The sequence below is a fragment of the Sander lucioperca genome, chromosome 4 (assembly GCF_008315115.2).
Source record: "Sander lucioperca isolate FBNREF2018 chromosome 4, SLUC_FBN_1.2, whole genome shotgun sequence".
NCBI classification, from domain to species: Eukaryota; Metazoa; Chordata; class Actinopteri; order Perciformes; family Percidae; genus Sander; species Sander lucioperca.
The window spans coordinates 13,406,010-13,427,392 of NC_050176.1; the positions used below are offsets into that span (position 1 = coordinate 13,406,010).

A 21,383-nucleotide genomic window follows, 5' to 3' on the forward strand; every position below is an offset into this window, starting at 1 on the left:
CAAGAATGAAACGCCCATATGAGTTTTTCTTCCGGGTTACGATCATGGCGTGTTGCTGAACAACATGTGAGTTTTGCTGGAGATTTAATGTAAGGAAACATTTCATGGTATATACTGAAAGAACCATTTCATATTTGTTTAGATCAAAATTTGAGTTTGTCTCGATCTGAGTAAGCCTTTTGTCTGCTGGCAAACTTGCTTTGTGCTTAGCCCGAGTGCAAAAATACGACAACGTTAAGTTGCTCATGTTGTCTCGTGCATTTTGAGTGGTAACATTATGTGCAGCAGTATTGCAACTGATCCTAATGGACTTGGTTATCTTTTTTCCAAGAAAGCGGTTAGCATAATTCTATGTGCATGTCATGATTAAACCAATGTCCAATTAGAGAGCCATGCTGGTGTTTGTGACTCTCGTGTTATCATTCTTATGCATTTGTACAAATGTAATAAAGTCACCAAGTCTCAAATATAAAAACGATTATTTAACGTTGGATACATGGGGCACAAACTGGGTCTAATGCTTGGCTTTCGTCACTTAGCATAAACTAACTGTTTTTTTTTTTGTATCATAAGCAGATTAGTGGTTTGAAATGATTTGTTTATTGCCAGTATCTTTCATTTTCTTAGACGTCTGAAACAACATCAAACATGGCATCAGTGGAGGAGGACTTCCCTCGAGGAGGAACAGCAAAGAAGCCCACAGAGAGTAAAATAGTGGTTCAGCGGACTGAAGTGGACAACTTGTTCCAGGTAGAGCTTCACTCTTTCCTATCTTTCTGTTCAAACTACTGTGAAAAAAAAGCCTTTGATTTGTCTGGACAAGTCACTGAGAATTGGGAAAAGACTCGAAAGAACTGTGTATAAGTTATGACTATCCCCAAAGAGAGGACATAATATCAGGCGCTAAAATGGAGCGTTTCAGACAGAGGATAAATACTTTAATATTTAGACAGAGGGTATGAGTATGTTAACAATAGTTTGCTGTTCTCTCGCAGTCGAACGAAAAAGCAGAAACCAAGAAAAGAAAGGGGGCGGTCAAAGATGACGGAAAGAAGCTCAAGAAGCCAAAGACGGGCAAAGGAGATGGTCTGACGCTAAATGCAGCAGCCAAGTGTGTGGAAATTCTACATATGAAGGTAATCCATTTACCAAGTGCCAACTTGTGTTTTTATATAATTTGTTAATGTGTACAAAGGAGCATATTAAGCACATTATCTGACTTGCTATTGTGTGGTTTCCCATTTTCCAGAATGTGAAGGAGGGTATCCTGATGCTGGGCTGTGTGAAGGAGGTAACTGACTTTGAGGTGACAGTCAGCCTGCCCTGTGGCATGCAAGGCTTTCTCAGCATCAGGAACATCTGTGACTCGTACACCAAGCTCCTCAGCGAACAACTGGAGTCAGCTGATACAGAGGTAGGTGGTGATGTACAGTACACGTTTGAAACTGAAAAATATGGGTGGATTTCTGTGAGCTTTTTGGTTTTATTGGATCTTTGGAGTCTAGAATCAGGTCATGAATTACTACATTAGACTAAGGGCTCTTCATTGAGCTTGTTATGTCAACAGTTTACTCATATGCCAGGATATTTTTGTAACATCTAAGGCTGTTTTTTTTTACCTCACAGGAGATCTGCTCTCTGCCACACATATTCTACCCTGGCATGGTGTTCAGGTGTGTGGTTGCCAAGTTAGATGTAGCCAGAGGAGGCTCTCTTAGCATCCAGCTGTCAATCAATCCAAAGCTGATCAACAAGGCTCTCACCTCAACCTCTCTGAAAGCTGGCATGGTGAGTTAAAAAAAGAAAAGAAAAGAGCATCTTCAGTAAAATATTTGGTAAGAAAATTGTAAACATTCAGCTTGCCTTTTTTATCCAACAGTTGATGGTAATGTTATTTTTTGGCAACTCAGGTCTTGAGCGGATGTGTGGAGAGTGTGGAGGATCATGGCTACATAGTGGACATTGGCATCAATGGAACCAAAGCCTTCCTGCACAAGAAAGCAGTGAAAGATAAACACAACCCAGAAGGTATGACAAAAGGATTTTGGATATAGGAGACTATAATCTCAAGTCCGTTGCATCCTTTCTGATGCAGAGGAGGGTTTTGCTCCACCTGGATCGTGCAGTTGTTTCCCTTTTTTTTTTTTTTTGGCAAACAAGGTCATAGAGTAGCGTATTTCAGGGTTTCCGTGGCGTCTTAAAAAGTGTAAAATTTCAAAATCTAAATTTTAGGCCTTAAAAAGTCTTAAATTCTCTGATGTATTGTGTTCTAGGTCTTAAATAATTTTAAACAGGTATTAATTTTCCTACATCCATGCAACACTACCTATAATGCTTTTTTTTTTTTTTTCTTTTTTTTTTTGCTAGTCCAAATGTAATTTCGCTGCAGTACGACTACAAATGACACCAACATGCAACTTATATTGCAGCCAATCAGCTTTCGTGTTATTGGCGCGAGTCATTTTCGAATTGTACCACAGACATAAAAAGGATTTTATTCTTCAGTTATGGGGAAGTGCAAGTTTAGCGTTACTTGGCTTGAAAAAACTGAATTTCGGGCTTGGTTGATGCTGTAATAAAGGTCTTAAATTTAATTCATAATGGTCTTAAATTTGACTTGGTGAAACATGTAGAAACTCCGGTATTTGGAGGAAAGTGTCCATACATCTCGCAAGCATTTGTCTGTTTCATGTGTCCAGATCTGACCGTGGGTCAGTATGTGACTTCTCAAGTGGAAGAAGTAAAGAACGATGGGCGTGTGGTCCGCCTTTCTGTCAGCCCCCCGGCCGTCGCCCAGGCTTGCGCTGAATCCGAGCAGGGCTGGAACCTCACTAACCTGCTGCCTGGGCTTCTGGTCAAAGCCACGATCAAAAAGGTAGAGACAGCTTTTAATTTTTGGTAATGAGTACATCTTCTGTCAAAGGATATGGGGGGTAAATGTTGTGGCAGCCTAAAGCTGTTTTATTTTAGTGAATGATCTACTCCTGCCCTAACAGTCACTATAACAACTTCGGTGGTAGCTGTGTTTCATTTGAATAACATCTACATGTTCATATTGCAGGTGACCAAACACGGTCTGATCCTGGACTTCCTGTCCTCCTTCAGTGGCCAGGTGGACTTTCTCCACATGGAGCCAGGGCAGACATCAAGCTACACCGAGGGAGCTGAGGTAAAACGCACCTGGCACATGGATCCTGTTGACTTATACAAAACCATCCCTTTTGTGTCTGTTGTTGTTTTCGGCTTTCTGATCCGATCGCTCTAATTGATAATCTGGATTGAAATGCCCCCTTTCTTGAAACAATCTTCAATGAAGGTGTTACATGTGGCCAGTTAATGGTTTTTCCATGCGTTTTTTGTATTTGAGTACAAACTTGGCAGGCTAATCCAGTTTTGCATCAATCCACCCAGGTGCGAGCCTGTGTGCTGTATGTGGAGCCGTCCACCCGTCTGGTGGGCCTGAGCCTGCGCAGCTACCTCCTTCAGCCCGGGACCAGAGTTGACCCGTCTCCTGCTGGAGGTGACCGCATTGGTGAGGTGGTGCAGAACTGCAAGATGACCACTATGCACCACATGTCTGGAGCCATGTTGGAACTGCCAGACAAAACTTTGGCCTTTGTACATGTGAGTCGGAGTGATGCTGTAAATTATTTAAACCTACTTTGACTGTTGAGAAGAATAAATGCTCTCTGTAAATCTCCTGCTGACTCAGCATTGGGGTAATAACGTGAAATGTGTCCTTCTTGACAGAGGAACCACCTGAAGGAGTCTAATGAGCCAGCCAATGAAAACAGAGTGCTGGCCATGACTGAGCACACCTGCAGGATCCTGGACTTCAGCGCCATGGACCAAATTCATTTTGCTTCTCTGCGAAAGTATGTGACCCCTCACTTATGCGTCGTATTCAATGGCAAGTGTGGACTTCACAATTCTAATGTGATGCATTGACAACCTTCTTTTGTCTTGATTGCAGGAGTGTGATTGACAAGCGTTTTTATAGATATCATGATCTTCAGGCCGGACAGGTTGTAGAGGTAAGAAGAAAGCATCCCCACCTACCTGTCAGTACCCTGTCACACAAGGACTTGGATTCAGCTTTTCAATCTGTGAAAGCAACACAAGACATCTTTCCACTTCAAAAATTGAATCGTACAGTATGAAATCAGCAAGTTAAGCCTTGTTATACATTAGAGCTGATAGATTATATAAATCAGTTCTTTCTGTGTACAACTTTTGTTGTTTTGACATTTTGACAATGTCAAACAAATCGGGGCCTATACAAAATTTTGGAGGTACTTTAAAAAAAAAAATAGTATTTGGTGCATACGTTTTTCCGTAATCCAGCAGACAAACCGAGCCGAAAACATAACCTTCTTGGCGGAGGTAATAAAAAGCATACTATACTATAAGCATACTATATATCGGTACATTTATGCATTACTTTTAATTTTGTATGTAACACTGCTGTTTGTGTATTAAATGGCTTAATGTAGGATTAGGCTATTGCCCCCAACTGGTAAATATATTTTTAGGAATCTTGGGGGGAAATATTTGCACCTTAATCATGTTTTTTAAGGGCATCCTGAGATTTCTTGGGGCATTTTTGCTCTTTCGCCCCCTTGATTTCTGACACTGACTGAGAAGATATCCAACACCCCAAATGTATTTTCTGTGTGTTTTCAGTTATTGGAGAAAGAGGACACATTCTCTGTTGAAACCTCCGTTTTTGATTTCTTAGACATTTGTGCATAAAATTGATTCTTTTTGCATCCTAAAGTAATCCAGTGACATCAGAATGTGTTTTTAAATCATTTCTATTTAAAGGAAACTAGTGCAGTGCCCGTTGTAAAATGCGCCTGTTTGGAACGGACAGATTGCTTGGCCTGTGGTATTGCTGCTTGTAGAATTCATCAAAACCAAATTGTACCCCAAAATTACTGAGAGAGAGAGAGAGAGACCACTTGTCTGTAGCTGGTTGTGCTTTGCATGTGTGGGATTCTGAAACGTCCTTAAATTCGGGAATTGTTTGTTTATTCAAAGTCAGACAGTCCAAAGTAGTGCTACTTTGCACATTTTTGTGGGTCTGAGGTGGGTCTGGTCCTGTGCTGTGCTCACTCAGTGTGCAGTGTGAGAGGGAGTGTGGCCAGGAGCTAGAGCGGCAAAAGCCAATGTGTGCTTCTTTTACAGATATATTTTGCGTTTCTAATCCAAACAACGTTAAACTTGGCACCGCACTTACTTGTGCCCGTAGCAAGACAGCTGTCAAGTTCTGTCATTGGACTAACGGTTCGAGAGATATGCGCATAACACGCACACAGACAGACAGACGTTCCTGCAATTTATAGATAGATGGTCGACATTTTGAGAAATGCATTTATATGCTTTTTTGCAGAGAGTTAGAGTTGGAGCTCGATACCACCTTTTGTATCGGTCTGTTAAATATGAAACTACAGCCAGCAGTCAGTTAGCTTAGTGACTTCCTGGATGCTTGGCAACTTTTCCTAGCCAAAAAGTTAAGAAGCGTATTTCCCAAAATATTCCCAAAAACCCAGTTTTCTCACTTGTCACAGATTGTTTTAATTCTTAAGTTGTCCTTTTCACTTTGTCTTTCTTCCGTGTGTCTCTCTTCAAGGGGACAGTGTCAGTTCTGCTGAATCACGGCATGGTGGTGCATCTGTCCGACCACATCAAAGGCCTGGTGCCCCGGACACACCTGTCTGATATCCTCCTTAAGAACCCAGAGAAGAAGTACATAGAGGGCATGAAGATCAAATGTCGGGTCAGTCCAGTTTGGGTTAATGACGCTCAGAAGACCACGAGAATAAAATCTGTAACATGCCGTTTTTAACTCATTTATATTATTCCCCTGTGTTTGTGTGTGTGAATATGTTCCTTCAGGTGCTGTCAGTCGACGCAGAGAATAAGAAGCTGTATCTGACCAGAAAGAAGGCCCTGGTTGAAAGCTCTCTGCCATTGTTCCTCAGCTATGCCGATGCCCGTCCTGGCTGCGTCTCCCACGGCTACATCGTCTGCATCAAAGACTTCGGCTGCATCGTTCGTTTCTACAACAACGTCAAGGGTCTGGTGCCGCTCAGCGAGCTCAGCTCTGAGCCCGTCATCAGTCCTGAGGAGGTCTTCTATGTGGGACAGGTGAGGAGAAGAAATGGCATGGACACGGAGGATCAAGTTTGTTCTTTTGGTGTCTTTTTTTTTTTTTTTTTTTTTTTAAGATGTTTAGGAACCATTACAAACAAGCCTTCAACTGTTTATTATTTGGCAACTAATAAGTTGTTTGTTTGACGTCGATTGTCCAGGTATTTAAGGCTAAGGTTCTTCAGTGTGACCCCGACAAGGCGAAGATGTTGCTGTCATTTAAGGCAGCGGCGGAAGGAGACACTGAGGAAGCTGCCACGGCCCAGTTTGACTGTGAGGTGGGGAAGGTAAGTTAAAGCCTCACGTTTTTTTTCTTTCATCTCAGTTTATCAAATTTTGACCTCAGCGTGTGTATTTGTGTGATGCAGAGGCTGGAGGCCAAGGTGCTGAAAAAGTCAGTCAACGGTCTGGAGGTGGCCGTCCTCCCTGATGAGGTCCGTGCCGTACTACCCACAATGCACCTTTCTGATCACATCTCCAACTGCCCTCTGCTGTGGGAGAGCCTGCAGGAGGGAGACGTCATCTCAAACGTCATGTGCTTCAACAAGAACAAACAGAATATTGTATCCTGTTTCTAAAACAAGTCTGTAGATTTTGTGTGCTCCTGATTACAACTGAAAAGTTAACCCCAAGCCTGCTACCATTGATTGATTCTGGTGTTTTGATGCTTCGGTAAGTCAATCATGAAAAGCAGGAACATTGTCTCGGTTTTCCTTAATTCCCCCTGTTAAAGACCCTCACCAAGAAACCAACAGTGAGATGGTCCCTGGAGGAAGGAGTTGTTGCCAAGGACTTCTCTGAAATCACAGTTGGAATGCAGCTGATTGGCTGGATCAAGAACATCATGTCTTATGGCGTCTTTGTGGAGTTCCCATACGGGCTTGTTGGTCTTGCACCCAAGTCGGTGAGTAAACGGCTTTGTGTTGCGTCTTCGACCCTGAAAATCTTGTCTGTTTTCTCAACTAAAATTCTTCCTCTGCATTTTTTTTATTTTTTTAGGCCATGACCGACAAGTTCATCAGCGATACGATAACCGTCTTCCAGCCGGGCCAGACAGTGCTCGCTAAAGTGACCAACCTGGATGAGGAAAAACGGCGTTTCCTGGTCACGCTGAAGATGTCGGAGGTCATATCTCCAGAGGGTGATGTCCAGACCAGACTCATCAATGGTCTGCAGGAGAGAAAAGCTGTGGCTGAAATGTTGGCTGTGAGAGGTATGATTGCATTGGTCTTTAATTATTCATTTGAAGTTTGTCTGCAGTGTCGAACCTCCCATTACCTCTGTCTTTACTCTCAGAGAACAGTGATCTCCGCCAGCAGCTGGCCGCTCTGTCCATTGGTCAGAAGCTGAAGCTGACTGTAGACACTGCGAAGGACTGCGCTGCCACCTTTAAGTCTGATGATTTGGCCGGTGCTACCATACTAGCCACCAAGCACCATGTCATGGGTATGTATTTAAACAGTAAAATGTTTCATTTATTTCACTGCAATAGTTACTCCATATTATGTCTTTAAGTATTGCACCTCCATAAAGTTAAGACTTGCAAGAGGCAGATATAAGAAAGAATGGTCAGATTTGATGCAGCTGAGGCTCTCTAGTACGGGTCAAACTCCAAAAACACTGGATCCTACTAGGGCTGCTCGATTATGGAGAAAAATATAATCACGATTATTTCGGTCAATATTGAAATCACAATAATTTAACACGATTACTCGTTGACTTCTGGAAAGATGTTGCAACTATTGAACTTAAAAAACAGTGTAAAAAATTTGCCTTAATACTTTTCCTGTTTACACTTTATTTTTTCATTCAGATCACAAGAGAAAATAAAGAGTTTACTTGCAAAACGTAATGAGCTAAATAATAGTTTTTCTCGATTATTCTGTTTTTGTGGTCATTGAGAGCCAAAATCATAATCACAATTACATTTTGATTAATTGCACATCCCTAGATCCTACATTTCCCGTAATGAAATGGCATCTTTCATTAGCCTTTTCTGACTGGTATATGTCCGCGTCAAGTGATGACGTGTGACTTTAGAGAGCTCCCTCCATTGCCACAGAGGACATTATTACACCACTTTGTTTTGTTTATATAGGCTACCATGTTGGTTATGCCAATTAATATGCAGTTTTATGTTTGACCACTGGGTGGAGTATTGCCTTTGGGAAGGCATAAAGGTAATCAGCCACAGGTACACAGGTGTCTTTTGTTTGATAAGGAAAATGAATGGAACTAATCCAGAAATGAAATGAAATGGACTGTAATGCTTGTGCGACGGTGAGCAGGCCGTTAAGGAAAATAAATGGGTCACAGCACCGAAATGCAAACAAATTGTGGACATTGATCATTGGCACGCAGAACACGCGTCCAAGCAAGTTCTCCCCTGATCCCACCGTATTGGCCTAATGTAGGAGTTGATAAAAGACTCAGAAAGACAGGCTGAGTAATACTTACCATGTCTGCTAAGCGGATCTCCATGTGTAAAATCGGCGGAGTGGCCCTTTTAATCCCGAAGCTATGGGGCTCCCCATGAAGTAAACTCTATCAGTAGCATATTATTCATATTTATATATATTTTTCAAAATCACTTCATGTAAGTGATGATGATTTTCTGTTGGCTGCTCCAGGTGTTAATTTGACCCCAGGGCAGAAAGCTACTGCGGTCATCCTCCGTGTTGACGTCCTGTCGTCATGTGTCCATGTGTCCCTCCTTCCCAAGCTGGTGGCGAAGAAGAAATCTGTGAGTGTTACTTTTCCTAATGCCATTTCGGTGTTTTAAAACAATGACCGTGTTCTGACTTTTAATGTACTGTGTGTGGGGAAGTTGGACTGAACGCGCATTTTCCAACACTGCTTTCTTGGAGCAGCCTGATATCGCACATTTTCACACATATGTAGATGGTATATATTACATGTGAGGGCACTCGTACAGAGTCACATTATAATCATTTAATGTAGTTATTGACCTATTCGTATGTGTGTTTCCATTCGTATTTTACAGTTGGCTGAAGGATCAAAGTACACAGCAATGGTGCAGCACATCGACAGAGACTTCGCCATCATCTCGCTGGAAGACACGGCACAGCTGACTGTGATCCAAACCAGCAGCCACCTGAATGAGACGTTTCTGTCCGAGTCAGAGAAGCTGAAGGCGGGGATGTGTTTGGCCGTCGAGGTTATAGAACCCAGCTGTCAGGAACTGCAGGGGCTCTCCCTGGTGTCGTGGCAGCGCACCGCACCAAACCGACAGCGCACCACCTCGGAAAATCAGACGAGCTCTAAGGGTTACTGCTTCGGTGAAATCGTGCGGGGTAAAGTACGGACCGTGAAGCCCACCTCCCTTCAGGTCACACTAGAGGATGGAAGCACTGGCAGCGTGCACGTGTCTGAGGTGGTGGAGGGTGCAGATGTGTGTCAGGGATCGTTCCCCACTGCCTCTGTTAAAGTGGGCAGTGCGGTCACCGCCAGGGTCATCGGAGGGCGAGAAGCCTCCAGTCACAGGTAAAGACTGCTGGAGGGTCTCATTTTACATCTTACGTTTTGGAATATATTATTATTAAACTATTTGTTAAATTGTATTGAACTTGAAATTAATCTCAACGGTTTTATTTCAGATACTTGCCCTTCTCCCATCCCAAATTTACATACACCATTCCTGAGCTCACACTCATACCCAGGTAATTGTATAGTACATTTCATTGAACATTATCATGATCATATACTGCATGATAACCTGAATATTGTTTAATCCTAAAGTAAATTAGTAAATTTACAACGTTCTCAATTTCATTGACATTTTTGTCTGCTTTGTTTTTATTTTTACATTATTAGAGATGTGTATTTTTATATCTGTTCTCAATCCACTCACACTCACATTTTGTGGTTTGTCAGTTTCTTATTTGTTTCTCTTTCTGTTTCCTCTCTGTAGTAAACTTGATAAGTGTCCAGATCTCAAAGCAGTTACAGTAAAAGAAAAAATAAACAGCTATAAGGTTGGGGAAGAAGTGACATGCTTTGTATCAAAGGTAAGTTTGGGAAATCATAATGGTTTGCAGTAGCTTGCTTCATTTTTTTCCCCTGGCAGTCTCCACAAAATACATTTTTACATCGATTTTATAAGTTGACAAATCAAAAATAAATCCAAAACAACTTTGGAGGATGTTGGAGTAGAGGTTTTCAGTGTGTTCATGCTTCTGACCCCAGTTTAATCCAGTGAGGAAGATGTTGGAGGTCACCACTGATCCTTGTGTTACTGGGATGGTTGAACTGCTGGCCATGATCACCGACCCAAAAGTAAGTTTATAATATTTCAACAATATGAATATGGGATCATTTTTGACAGTCTAAAGTTATTATAGTTTAGATCAACCTTTGTTTCAAACAGTTGTGATTGAATTCTGCTCATTTTCAGGAGGCCAGCCACCCAGAGAAACTGTACAAGCTGGGCCAGGCAGTCCATGCCAAAGTGGTAGAAGTGATCTCCAAACCTCAGCGCTTTATGCTGTCACTCACAGGTAGGAGAAGCTCAGACTGTTTTCATGTTTACTGTTTGTAATCGTCACGTTATACATGCCGTTTCCTTTCTTTGTTGGCTGTTACTTCTTTTGTAGTCTCGCATTGCCAGACCTTCCTCCACAGCGCCACGGAGGAGGGTCTGGCTAGTCCACACAGCATTCCGGGATGGGAGAAAAACATGCCCTGGTTTATTGGCATTTCTTTAAACCAATCACAATTGTCTTGGGCGGCACTAAGCACCATACGGAGCAACGGCGCCTCTGCAAAATAGCCTCGGGGAAGGAACTTGTTTAGGTGGAACATTCAATGATTGTTTTAGTCGTGCAACAGAAAACTCAGATTGGACAGATAGTCTAGCTAGCTGTCTGGATTTACCCTGCAGAGATCTGAGGAGACCATAGTCCTCATAAATCCACCGGACTTTAAAATGCCAACACAAAGAAAGCCCAAGGCAACAGACATCCAGCCTAAATGAGTGAAATCCGGCGGAATTTCTGGCGGCACAGGAGCAATCTTGGAAGTGGAACGTCCTTTATATAGACTACTACTTTTGTAATCCCTATCCCTATCTCTTGCCTCAGATTGTTTATCACATGCAACAATTAATCTGATTATTTTGTTTTCCAGGTGTCCATAAACTGGAGAAAGACAGTGTATCTTTGGGGATGGTAACTAATATTCAGCCACAAGTTGGCCTCCTGGTCAAACTTCCCTTTGGCGGCATGGGAACTGTTGATGTCACTGACCTGGCTGATGCCTACAGGCCGAACCCCCTGGACGGGTACAGCAAGGATAAGCTGCTCAGGTCAGTAGATGCAGCAGTGACCTGTGGCCGAAAAAATGCCTTTTTAATATGTACTGCGCATGGTCTGAGGCACAGTTAGATAGGGCTGTACCCAACTCAGACTTTTGTCAGTCGAATCTGATTTGGTCGTTCAATACGAATATTTGACTATTCGTTCCTTTTATTCAGGTATTCAGTATCAAGCAACACTTTATTGAGCTGCCAGACGTTCAGGCTGACAAAGACGTTCACGCAATAAAGTAAACAAGCCAAGTCAGCCGTCCGAGCTAATGTGTGCTAACTACTGTAGCCAAGGGTAATAAAACAAAAACACAGAGGCTCCGTAATCAAAACCAGTGCAAACCAAGACAGCCCACACACTTTTGTTAACTCCCATACTGACTACAGCAGCGCAACGCTACAGCTTCACTTCTTCCGTTTCTACCCTTCACAATAAAAGCCCAACTTAAATTCCCTCAAAGCGTTTTGATAAGAGAATGCAATAAATTATGTTTTATTTCAATTACAAAATGTGATTAATGGCTATTTAGTCCATGAACCTAAAAGAATCAAAGGTTTTGACTGTTTAGGCCAATGTTGGAATCCTTAGCGCCTTATTGTCACAGTTGTTGTCAACATTGACTTTCCCAATTGCCCAATACATTTATGGGCAACTGCTGGCGCACCATATCAACTCTCAGCTGCTCCAATTTAAACATTTTTGATACCACTAGTTCAAAACCCATTTTGATAATTTTGAAGTGTAGAGTTTATGTTTTGCCTCCTCTTTTGCCTCAGGTTTTTCCTTTTTGGGGAAGAGAAAGGCAAGTGGCAGTTGTCCCTACGTCCATCAAGGTATGATCGAGTTTCACTGGATTTGTGAGTTTGTGTAACAAATGCAGACGCGTATCTTTATTACAACATGTGGTTGGCCATAACTTTGCTCTTCCAGGCTGAACCCACAGCAGGCCAAGCCAGCGAAGGACCCAGAAGTTTTGTCTGTAGACCAACTGAAGGCAGGCCAGATCATCAGAGGCTACGTCAAGTCCGTGGGAGAGCAGGGGGTCTTCATCAGGTAACTGAGAAATTCACGCAGCACTATTAAACCATTTTAAACTCCAAATGAACAACATGCTCCATATTTCTCTGGACAATGTGGTTATTTCAGTAATTATCATACTTGTTATTTCACATTTGTTTTCCAGGTTGTCAAGAAGCATCACAGGAAGAGCCCAACTTCAGCAGTCCACTAAGTACTTTGTTAACCACCACAAAGTCCTCTCTGAGCACCTGACTCCCAACACCCTGCTCACTACCAAGATCCTCAGGTAAAAAAAAAAAATATATATATATATATATATATAGTGTTTAAAAATATTATAAAGAAAGGAATATGTCATCATACCAAACATCAGAAATCGATTTGGACAAACAAAGAATCTAGCGCCGTAATGCTGATGGTGTGTCTTTACAATCCTGCCCCGTGCAGCTTTAGGTAATAACCATTTATAGAAGCAATGCTGCCATCGTCTCATGTTCAGTCTGCGGCGCTTTCTATGCTTGTCCACAGTATTGACAAAGAGGAGGAGTTGGTCCACCTCTCGCTGCTCCCAGAGGACACCGGGAAGCCAGACGTCCTTCCAGAGTCTCTCGGTCTGCCGCTGCGTCTGATCGGAGAGGAGAAGAAGGAACATGACACTAAGAAGAAGATGAAACGTGCAGCGTCTGAGAGCGAGCAGGTGACAAACGGCTTCACTTTCCTCTCTCTCTCTCTCTCTCTCTCTCGCATCAAGCTTTCCTTTCTCCCTCCCTGCTTTTGACATCAAAGTAAACACGATGTAAATGAGTCACTTCTCAGTCTTCTTAAGTGTGCTGGGGTCAAGGAGGTGACTCCACATACTGTAGATCTCCAGTTCTCACTCATTGTCCTTTTGGTCTCACAGTAGTCTGTATCGTCGACGGTTCATTTACGGGATAGTTCCGGGGCTGCCGGAAATTCCGCCGGATGTCCCTCACTTTCCGCTTTCTTTGATGTAACTTTAAACTCTGGTCGCAACATTAACCGGAACCCCTGAGCAACAGTACATGCTGACAATGGCAAGTTTTTAAAGGAAAATTTGGATCGTGCAACAAGGCAGGCCTGTTTGTTTCATTCAGGGAATGATTGTAAAGATTTACAGAGATTATTTTTACGCCATTTACTCTCTAACTGGGATGTCTATTGCCGGGGGTTTGCTATGGACAAAATACACAGGGCGATACGCTGGTATAGCTCATGTTACTGTATTGTGTGAACAGTTAAGTTCATTTAATATTGTATGTGGCGTTTTTCTTTTGCGGGGTGCAATTGTTCCACCAAAACAAGGTCCTTCCTGAGACCATTTTGCAGATACACGGTCGCTGCGTCCGGAGCTTAGCGCCGCCCAAGACGATCGTGATTGGTTTAAGAAATGCAAACAACCCATGACCGTTTTTTCTGCTATCCAGGAATGTTGTGTGGAAGCGGCAGACCTTCCTCTTGTTGTGATAGGTCTGGCAATGCGAGACTCGGTAATAAATGAGGCATTGTTTTTAGCCTCAGTTAAAACTCTCTGCCTACTCTGCAGCTTTGATTGCAGGCAGATGGTCACTGAAGCACTTATGTTGCAGTTTATTTAATCATTGATGGTATTTTCTACTGCGGTTTCATTTGCCAGAAACAAGAAGAGTCCCAGGTCCCCAAGAAGAAGAAGAAAACCAAGAAAGCAAAGACTGACGACAGTGACAGCGGAGTGGAGGTGTACTTCAGAGAAGAGGAAGACAAGGAAGTTGAAGAAGAACCCACATCTAATTCTGTAAAAGTAAGCGAATAAACTGCTGCTTAGTATTTACAGTGGTACTGTAATATCATTAGATTTATTTTTATTGATCCCAAAAAAATGGGAAATAAGTGTTGCAGCAGCAAAATATCAGACACAAAGCACACATACAGAGTAAACATTAAATAATAGGAAACGATATACATGAAATAATAATAGAATACTACTACACGAGCAATATTTAAAATATATACAATTTGGAAATAAAATGTACAACTGTACAACATTATCCAGAACCTAAAATAAATAAACATCCACCTCCTCACTCAGCAGGTGATGCACAGCTCAGCGGATCCATGCAGGCTGCAGGTGGCAGCAGGTTTCTCCTGGGACGTGGGACTGAGCTCCCTGAAGCCTGCCTCTGCAGCGCAGGAGGGGGACTCCAGTGATGGAGAGGACCAAGATGGAAGCAGCAAGGTGAGCTGACCTTAAATATGCATGTATTCAACTCACTCATCAAAACACACCTCTTCAGATTAGCCTTCCGCCTAGAAAAGTCTCACATATTATCCACTGTTAGTTGCTGGATTTTATTGTTTCGCCTGCTTTTTACACGCTTGTTTTTATGTGTTGGTTTCATTGCTTCATCTGTTTTTAATGTGCTAAATGTGCTGCCTTTACTCACGGTTTCCGTGGGGTCTTAAAGGTGCTGTAGGTAGGATTGTGAAGATCCAGGCTTTAGCCAAAGAATTTGAACATCAACAACTTCTCAGTCCCCCCCCCCCCCCCCTTTCTGCTGGAGCCCAAAACAGTCTCCTAAGCCCCTCCCCCCACAAGGGAGAATGAATGCGTGTGCATGAGCAGTGATTGACATGCAGTTTTTCTTTTTTAATGACCTGCTTGATGTAGTTCTACTGGAACAAAGGGTCAGTTTCAGCAAATATGACAGAAAGTTAGTTTTAGTTTTTATAAGTCTTACCTACTGCATTTTTAAAAAGCCTAAAAAAGTCTAAAATTTCAAAATTTTAGGCCTTAAAAAGTTCTTTAAAAAATTCTTAGTATTGTGTTCTAGGTCTATAATAATTTTGAACAGGTCTTAATTTTCCTACGTCACTGTAACGCTACCTCTTATGCTCATTGAAATGTTGCCGCAGCGCTTTAGAATGTTTTTCTTTTTTTTTTTGGTGGTGTTGTAGTTCTTTCTGTCTAGTCCAAATATATAATTAGCTGTATTACGACTACAAATGAGACCAACATGCAACTTGTATTGCAGCCAATCTAGACACCAGTCCTACAATGCCAATGAGGCAAATCGGGAAATTGTTTCCGGACTCTTATTTTTTGGAATATGCAGTTTAAAGATTATCTCTAGAAGTCTTTGTAGTGTAGGACTTCTTCTGTTTCCTTATGTGTATTTAAATATTTTCCACCATCACTATTCATCTTCTTTCCTGTCTTTGGCCTTGGGGCGCACCGCTGTACTCCACCAGCCCCAGAAAAAGTCTCGTCATGAACTTGAGCAAGAGAAAAAGGCCGCAGAGAAGGCCCTGGTACAGCGTGAGACTGAGCTGATGGATCCGAACCTGCGACCCCAGGACGCAGCCGCCTTTGAGCGCCTGCTCCTCGCTTCACCCAACAGCTCACTGCTTTGGCTCCAGTACATGGCTCACCATCTACAGGCCACCCAGATCGAGCAGGCCCGCGCTGTGGCCGAGAGGGCCATCAAGACCATCTCCTTTAGGTGATTTGAATTTTAGATACTTTTTTTTTTTTTTTTTTTTTAGCTAATCCAATGTGAGTGTCTACATTTATTTTAACAGATCACCAAAAGGCAGCAGAAAGATGCACAAAAAAGTTTCAAACTAACAATAAAATAAAACAACATATAAATAGGGTGACTGTATTCTTTTTATTTTTTTTTATTTTTTTTTTTTTATTCACGTTTGTCGTGTATTTTAGTTGACCTAAATCTTTGTATCATCCCTAATGAATAATAGTATCTGTTGTTGAAATAGGATGTGCTGAAAGGTTTTTACTTTGTTTACATACATGTTTGTGTCGATCGATAAAGACACATTTTAACAGATGATTGTCCTGTGTCCGTCCAGGGAAGAGCAAGAGAAGCTGAATGTGTGGGTGGCCCTGCTGAACCTGGAGAACATGTACGGCACTGAGGAGAGCCTGAAGAAAGTGTTTGAGCGGGCGCTGCAGTTCTGCGAGCCCATGCCTGTGTACCAGCAGCTGGCTGACATCTACGCAAAGTCCGACAAAACCAAGGTACGATCTACTGAGTGTTTTTAAATACTCCATACCATACTCACCCGAGCTTTCCCTACTTTATACTTCATGCCCATTTGTTGAGACTGATGCAAAAATGCTGTGTTCTGGATCCACTTACATCTGCTTCAGAGTTTAATCCCGGGAGACAGGATTCCCGGGAAATCTGATCAAGACTATTTCCCGCTTCCCGGGAAAGGTTATGACGGGAAACAGAAAAAAATAAAAAATGCAAGGAGTGCACGTCTATTGTTATGCGGTAACGTTGATGCAGGCGACGGTGCCGTACCGTAGTTACGGTAATACAGGCTCACTAAATTCATTCACCTGCAACAGTTGTTTAAGCTCTTGGTACTATTCAGGCTACATCCGTGGAGGTGGAGAGAGCGTTTTCTATCTGCGGCAAATTTGTCATGGAAATCCGAAACCGCCTGAGGGGCAGAGTCGATCGACGCTCTCGGCTTCTTGATAGCACACTTCCAGAAGAAAAAGAAAGAAGGGCAGGTTGAGAATGCATTGTAAACTAAAAGAAATATGTAGCCTAAGTTGTCCCGAGTTCAATGAAATGCTGATATTGTGGCAGAGTGTTTAGGCATTTTTTTTTTTCAATTCAGTTTTACATAGGCCTATGGCCCTGTCTTTTTGTAGTGCACAGTTGTACATTTCTGTGGGTCGTTTTCTTTAATTTAGTTGAAGTAGTTAGTTGTGTTTAAAAGAGAAATATGCCTGCCCTGCCCTAATAAAGAAATATTTGGTTAACTTTGAGTGATTATTCCCGTTTGCAGCTGCTTACAAATCTCAACAGCCGCAGGATGGATTTCGTTTAACAGAATGGTTTAGGAATCCTTCAATGGTTTACCTTAGCAGATTTCGTTAGTTTTTATAATGGAGTTCTGTAAAATATTGGTTTTATAAGGGTTGCCTAGATTTTCAGAAGACAAGTCACAGACATTCCACCTGGCATTTCATAATTAGCGCTGCAGCAGATGTCACGCACGCAGCTCACTTGATCACGCAGCAGAATTGATCATTGCAAACTGTGTTGATGATGGACATCAACGGTGTTCTTTTGCCCTAATAATGATACACATAATACAAAAAATGTCAGTTTGGGATTTGGGAACGCATATTTGAATGATATCGATACATGGGCTAAAAAAACCAACAACAAAAAAAACAGCTATTTCCCGGGATTCCCAGGAAATGGGTCGTCTTTTCCCGGGATGTGATTCATCTAATTTTCGGGAAAAAAATATTAAACCCGAATCTGCATGTCTGTCTTTCTGTGTGACTCATGTTTGTGTCCAGGAGGCGGAGGGCCTGTATAAGACGATGGTAAAGCGTTTCCGTCAGAACAAGGCAGTGTGGCTGAGCTACGGGACCTTCCTGCTCCAGCAGGGTCAGAGTGACGCTGCCAGTGCTCTCCTGCAGAGGGCGCTCAAGAGTCTGCCCTCCAAAGAAAGTAAGATGGCCTGCCCAAACACTGGTGACATAATGTGCACAGTTTGATGTTTATTCGTATTTTTGAACTGTACACCGCCATTGACTGAAACGTGTGCGAGTGTGCGTGCGTGCATGTGTGTGTCTGTGTTCCGATTCTGTCTCCCCAGCTGTGCATCTCCACAGGTTTTAACCTTTATGTATTGTCACGCTTCCTCTCAGGTGTGGATGTGATCGCCAAGTTCGCTCAGCTGGAGTTCCGTTATGGTGATTCAGAGAAAGGTCGCACCATGTTTGACAAAGTCCTGACGAGCTACCCGAAACGCACAGACCTCTGGTCCGTCTTTATCGACCTTATGGTCAAACATGGATCACAGAAGGAAGTTAGGTGAGTAAAAGCCCTTACTTTGTTTTCTGACTCCCCATTGTCACTTTTAACACATTTAGTTTTTTTTTGTTTTTTTTTGTAGTTCATATATAGGGAAATATTTGCTAAAATATGCAATACCATGTAAACTAATCAATCATAGTGGTTTACATGCGTAAAACTGAAAATGTTAGTGAGCTGGTTAAATACTAGTGCGTCATGTTCGTTTTCCAACTTCCTGTCTCCTGCAGGGCGCTCTTTGATCGCGTGATCCACCTGAGTGTTTCAATAAAAAAGATCAAGTTCTTCTTCAAGCGTTACTTGGAGTACGAGAAGAAGCACGGCACTCCGCAGAGCATCCAAGCAGTCAAGGAGAAGGCCATAGAATTTGTGGAAGCTAAAGGCACAGAGGCTGCCAACTAATGACCTGATACACCCATTGTGTATGTGTGTGGACTGCAGTGTGCTGACACGGCTGTTAGGAAGCAAGTTTGTGGCTCCAGATGCTCATACAGGTTCCTCAAAATGATTGCTTTTTTTTATTGTTGTGGACTGGGGACCTCTGAACCTGAAAGTCAAACCTTTGTAAAGTAGGTTTGTAATTATCTATAAATGTATAAAAAAAAAAAAAAATACATTTCATTTTAGTAAATTTTGTATGTGAATGAGCTATGAAGAGAATAATTAATGTAAGTATTTAGTTTACTGCATATTTTAATGGATTTATTCCTTTTCAAATGTGTGGTAGCATTTTCTATTAATCTGGCCGGCCTTTCAATAAATCCAACACCATTACAATACATTACGTGACGTTTTATTTAAAAGCAACAAATACAAAATAACAATATATAGGGACATGTTTACATACAATACATACAGGCAAGACTAGTTTCCTATCAGCCTTCTTTTAAAAGGAAAGGGCATGGGACACAATCGGTAACAATATTGTCTACTTAAATCGGTTGTAATCCTGCTGGTCTTTGTTTCAGCCGGAGGTTGTTGCTACCTCTGACTGCTGGAGCGTTTCACCTACATTGGCAGTATTGAAAATGCATGTGTGGCACAGGGTTATAGGGTGACTGACATGGTCTGTGCTGGCTGTATTGGTAACACCCCTGAGATATTAGAGGTATCCATACTGATCCAGTACGCTAATGTTCTGCTCAACGCCTGCGGTGTTTGTCTCTGGCAGTGCCGCACTAGTCGTCCAGTGACAGTGGCAATGATATCCTGCTCTCTAATGTGGCTCCTTTTTCCTGTCATGTTTTTGGTGAACAGTGCAATATGGAAGTAGAACTAGGAGCATTTTATTATGAAATGATCCTATTCATCCACCCACTCCCTGACTGATCTAACCAAGTCATTTTGGTGCTGTCAATATCCAATTCCCATCAAAGCATATTGCTCAAAGGTCAGCAGCAGGGTGACCGTTGGGGATCATTATCAACATTTCCTGTGAGATGTCTTTAAGATGACCACTGTCCATCATCCCTAGTGTATTTAATGTGTGTATTTTCTGTAAGGGGAGTCAGGTTGCTTCTTTCCCAGCTCCCTCACACCTCCTCCGGATCCATTAGACCCTCAGCACCCTGGGGAGCGTCGGTGTGGAGCCGGAGGATGGGTTTGTTACACATGGGGCACACGCTGCGGATCTCCAGCCACTTAAGCAGGCACCTGACAGGGCAAAAACAGGAACAGTTAGCTTAATACAATGACAACTGAATCTAATTTAACAGGAACAACTCCAGAGACAAACATCTGGAATCACGATTTAGTGTTTTTTGCAGCAGTAAGAAATGGAAACCATCACTAATTTTATGGAGGTTTAGTCCAAACTGTGAAAATGAAGTGTGTTGGGTTTTGCTGTCACGTTTTTACATTAGCATGCGATTAGGAGGACAATAATACTAATAATAGAATTATTAAGGTGCACTATGTAAACCCTAGGGCTAGAAAAAGTGGTTAAACACTGACTTTTTTCAACCTAACAATTGGGTGAAAATGTTTCGGTGTCTTTGAAGATGCAAAGATACTGCTTTGTCCAAATCAGCATAATGGAATAGTAAGACATTTCTGGGAAAAAATGTTGCGCTTATAATATATCCCTGCAGTGCCTGAATTGGACCAAAAAAGGTGCCAGTACCCTCATTCAGCAGTTGCATGACATGATCATTGCAAGTGTCTTGGATATATTTATATTTGTGTAGCTATATTTTTTAGGGGTGACCCCAACTAGTCGACTATTCGATAGATCTAAGGCACCTGATTCGACTGCCAATCTCGAATCATCAGCATCTGAAAATGTGGTAATGAAACAAAGGATCAATCCATTCCGGCTATATGAGGATGCTGAATGTTATATGTTGATGTCCATTTAATTGCTTGGTTTCTCCCAATAAAGCATGATAAATAGCCTATTTTAGTATAAATATCCGCCTATTAATAATACTGTTAACGTTAATAACAATTAGAAGTAAGGGTAGGCCTACTCATCAGAATCAGAAAGGGTTTTAACGTACGTTTTTAACGCATACAAGGAATTTGTTTAGGCGTTGTTGACACAAAAATTACAGTTACAGTACTGGTGAGTACTGGCCATGGATGTATTAAGAGAACGTACTGGCCCATTTCAAGCAAGGCATCCATGTTAGAATCATAGTATCAAATATTAGAATATTGATACCACTGGCAAGGTTACAGCCAGAAGCTAGTTAGCTTAGCTCGCTGGGAAACACGAGGAAACGGCTCATCTGGGTCTGTCCAAAGCATAAAGGCAAGAAAACCCACTTGCCAGCACCTCTAAAGCTAATTAATTAACATGTTATATATCGTTTGTTTAGTCCTTACAAAACCCGGGGTGTAAATGGACAAGTTGTAGTTTTGTGCTGGACTATTTCTTGGCTGGGCGCAGTAACTTCTTGGAGTGTCGTCGACGTGAAGACGTCCCCTTGATGTTGCCACTGGCAACCAGCGAAGGCTCCAGGTAGGTTAGCTAAGCTAGCTAGCTAACAATTTAGCTACTGTCTGTAGCTTCATATTTATAGAC

General features: G+C 42.2%; 2 protein-coding genes across 6 annotated transcripts in view; one reads left to right on the forward strand and one right to left on the reverse strand.

Annotated features, from left to right (window-relative positions):
- On the forward strand, positions 1-19,135 carry pdcd11 (programmed cell death 11). 3 transcript variants are annotated; one of them, XM_031289094.2, is made up of 36 exons: positions 1-66; positions 628-750; positions 996-1,136; positions 1,250-1,414; positions 1,627-1,788; positions 1,911-2,028; positions 2,700-2,875; positions 3,062-3,169; positions 3,412-3,624; positions 3,751-3,875; positions 3,974-4,034; positions 5,633-5,779; positions 5,899-6,150; positions 6,315-6,440; positions 6,522-6,716; positions 6,887-7,057; positions 7,153-7,366; positions 7,450-7,599; positions 8,784-8,896; positions 9,158-9,657; positions 9,771-9,833; positions 10,085-10,181; positions 10,360-10,449; positions 10,568-10,670; positions 11,299-11,476; positions 12,254-12,310; positions 12,408-12,530; positions 12,661-12,783; positions 13,026-13,194; positions 14,152-14,295; positions 14,584-14,730; positions 15,744-15,994; positions 16,362-16,530; positions 17,839-17,992; positions 18,193-18,358; positions 18,589-19,135. In XM_031289094.2, exons 1-36 carry the CDS (start codon positions 19-21, stop codon positions 18,758-18,760), a joined length of 5,514 nt encoding a protein of 1,837 aa, XP_031144954.1. In that variant the 5' UTR covers positions 1-18; the 3' UTR covers positions 18,761-19,135. The 3 variants fall into 3 exon arrangements, with proteins under 3 accessions (XP_031144954.1, XP_031144955.1, XP_031144956.1); XM_031289095.2 differs by having other exon boundaries at positions 14,587-14,730; XM_031289096.2 differs by having other exon boundaries at positions 2-89.
- Positions 19,130-21,383, reverse strand: part of zgc:175214 (uncharacterized protein LOC557610 homolog) — a 12,916-nt gene continuing 10,662 nt past the window's right edge. For all 3 annotated transcript variants that reach the window (XM_031289107.2, XM_031289104.2, XM_036000838.1), the window contains exon 7: positions 19,130-20,011. In XM_031289107.2, the coding sequence (XP_031144967.1) occupies positions 19,891-20,011 (121 nt within the window). In that variant the 3' untranslated portion in view covers positions 19,130-19,890. The remainder of the gene's footprint in view (positions 20,012-21,383) is intronic.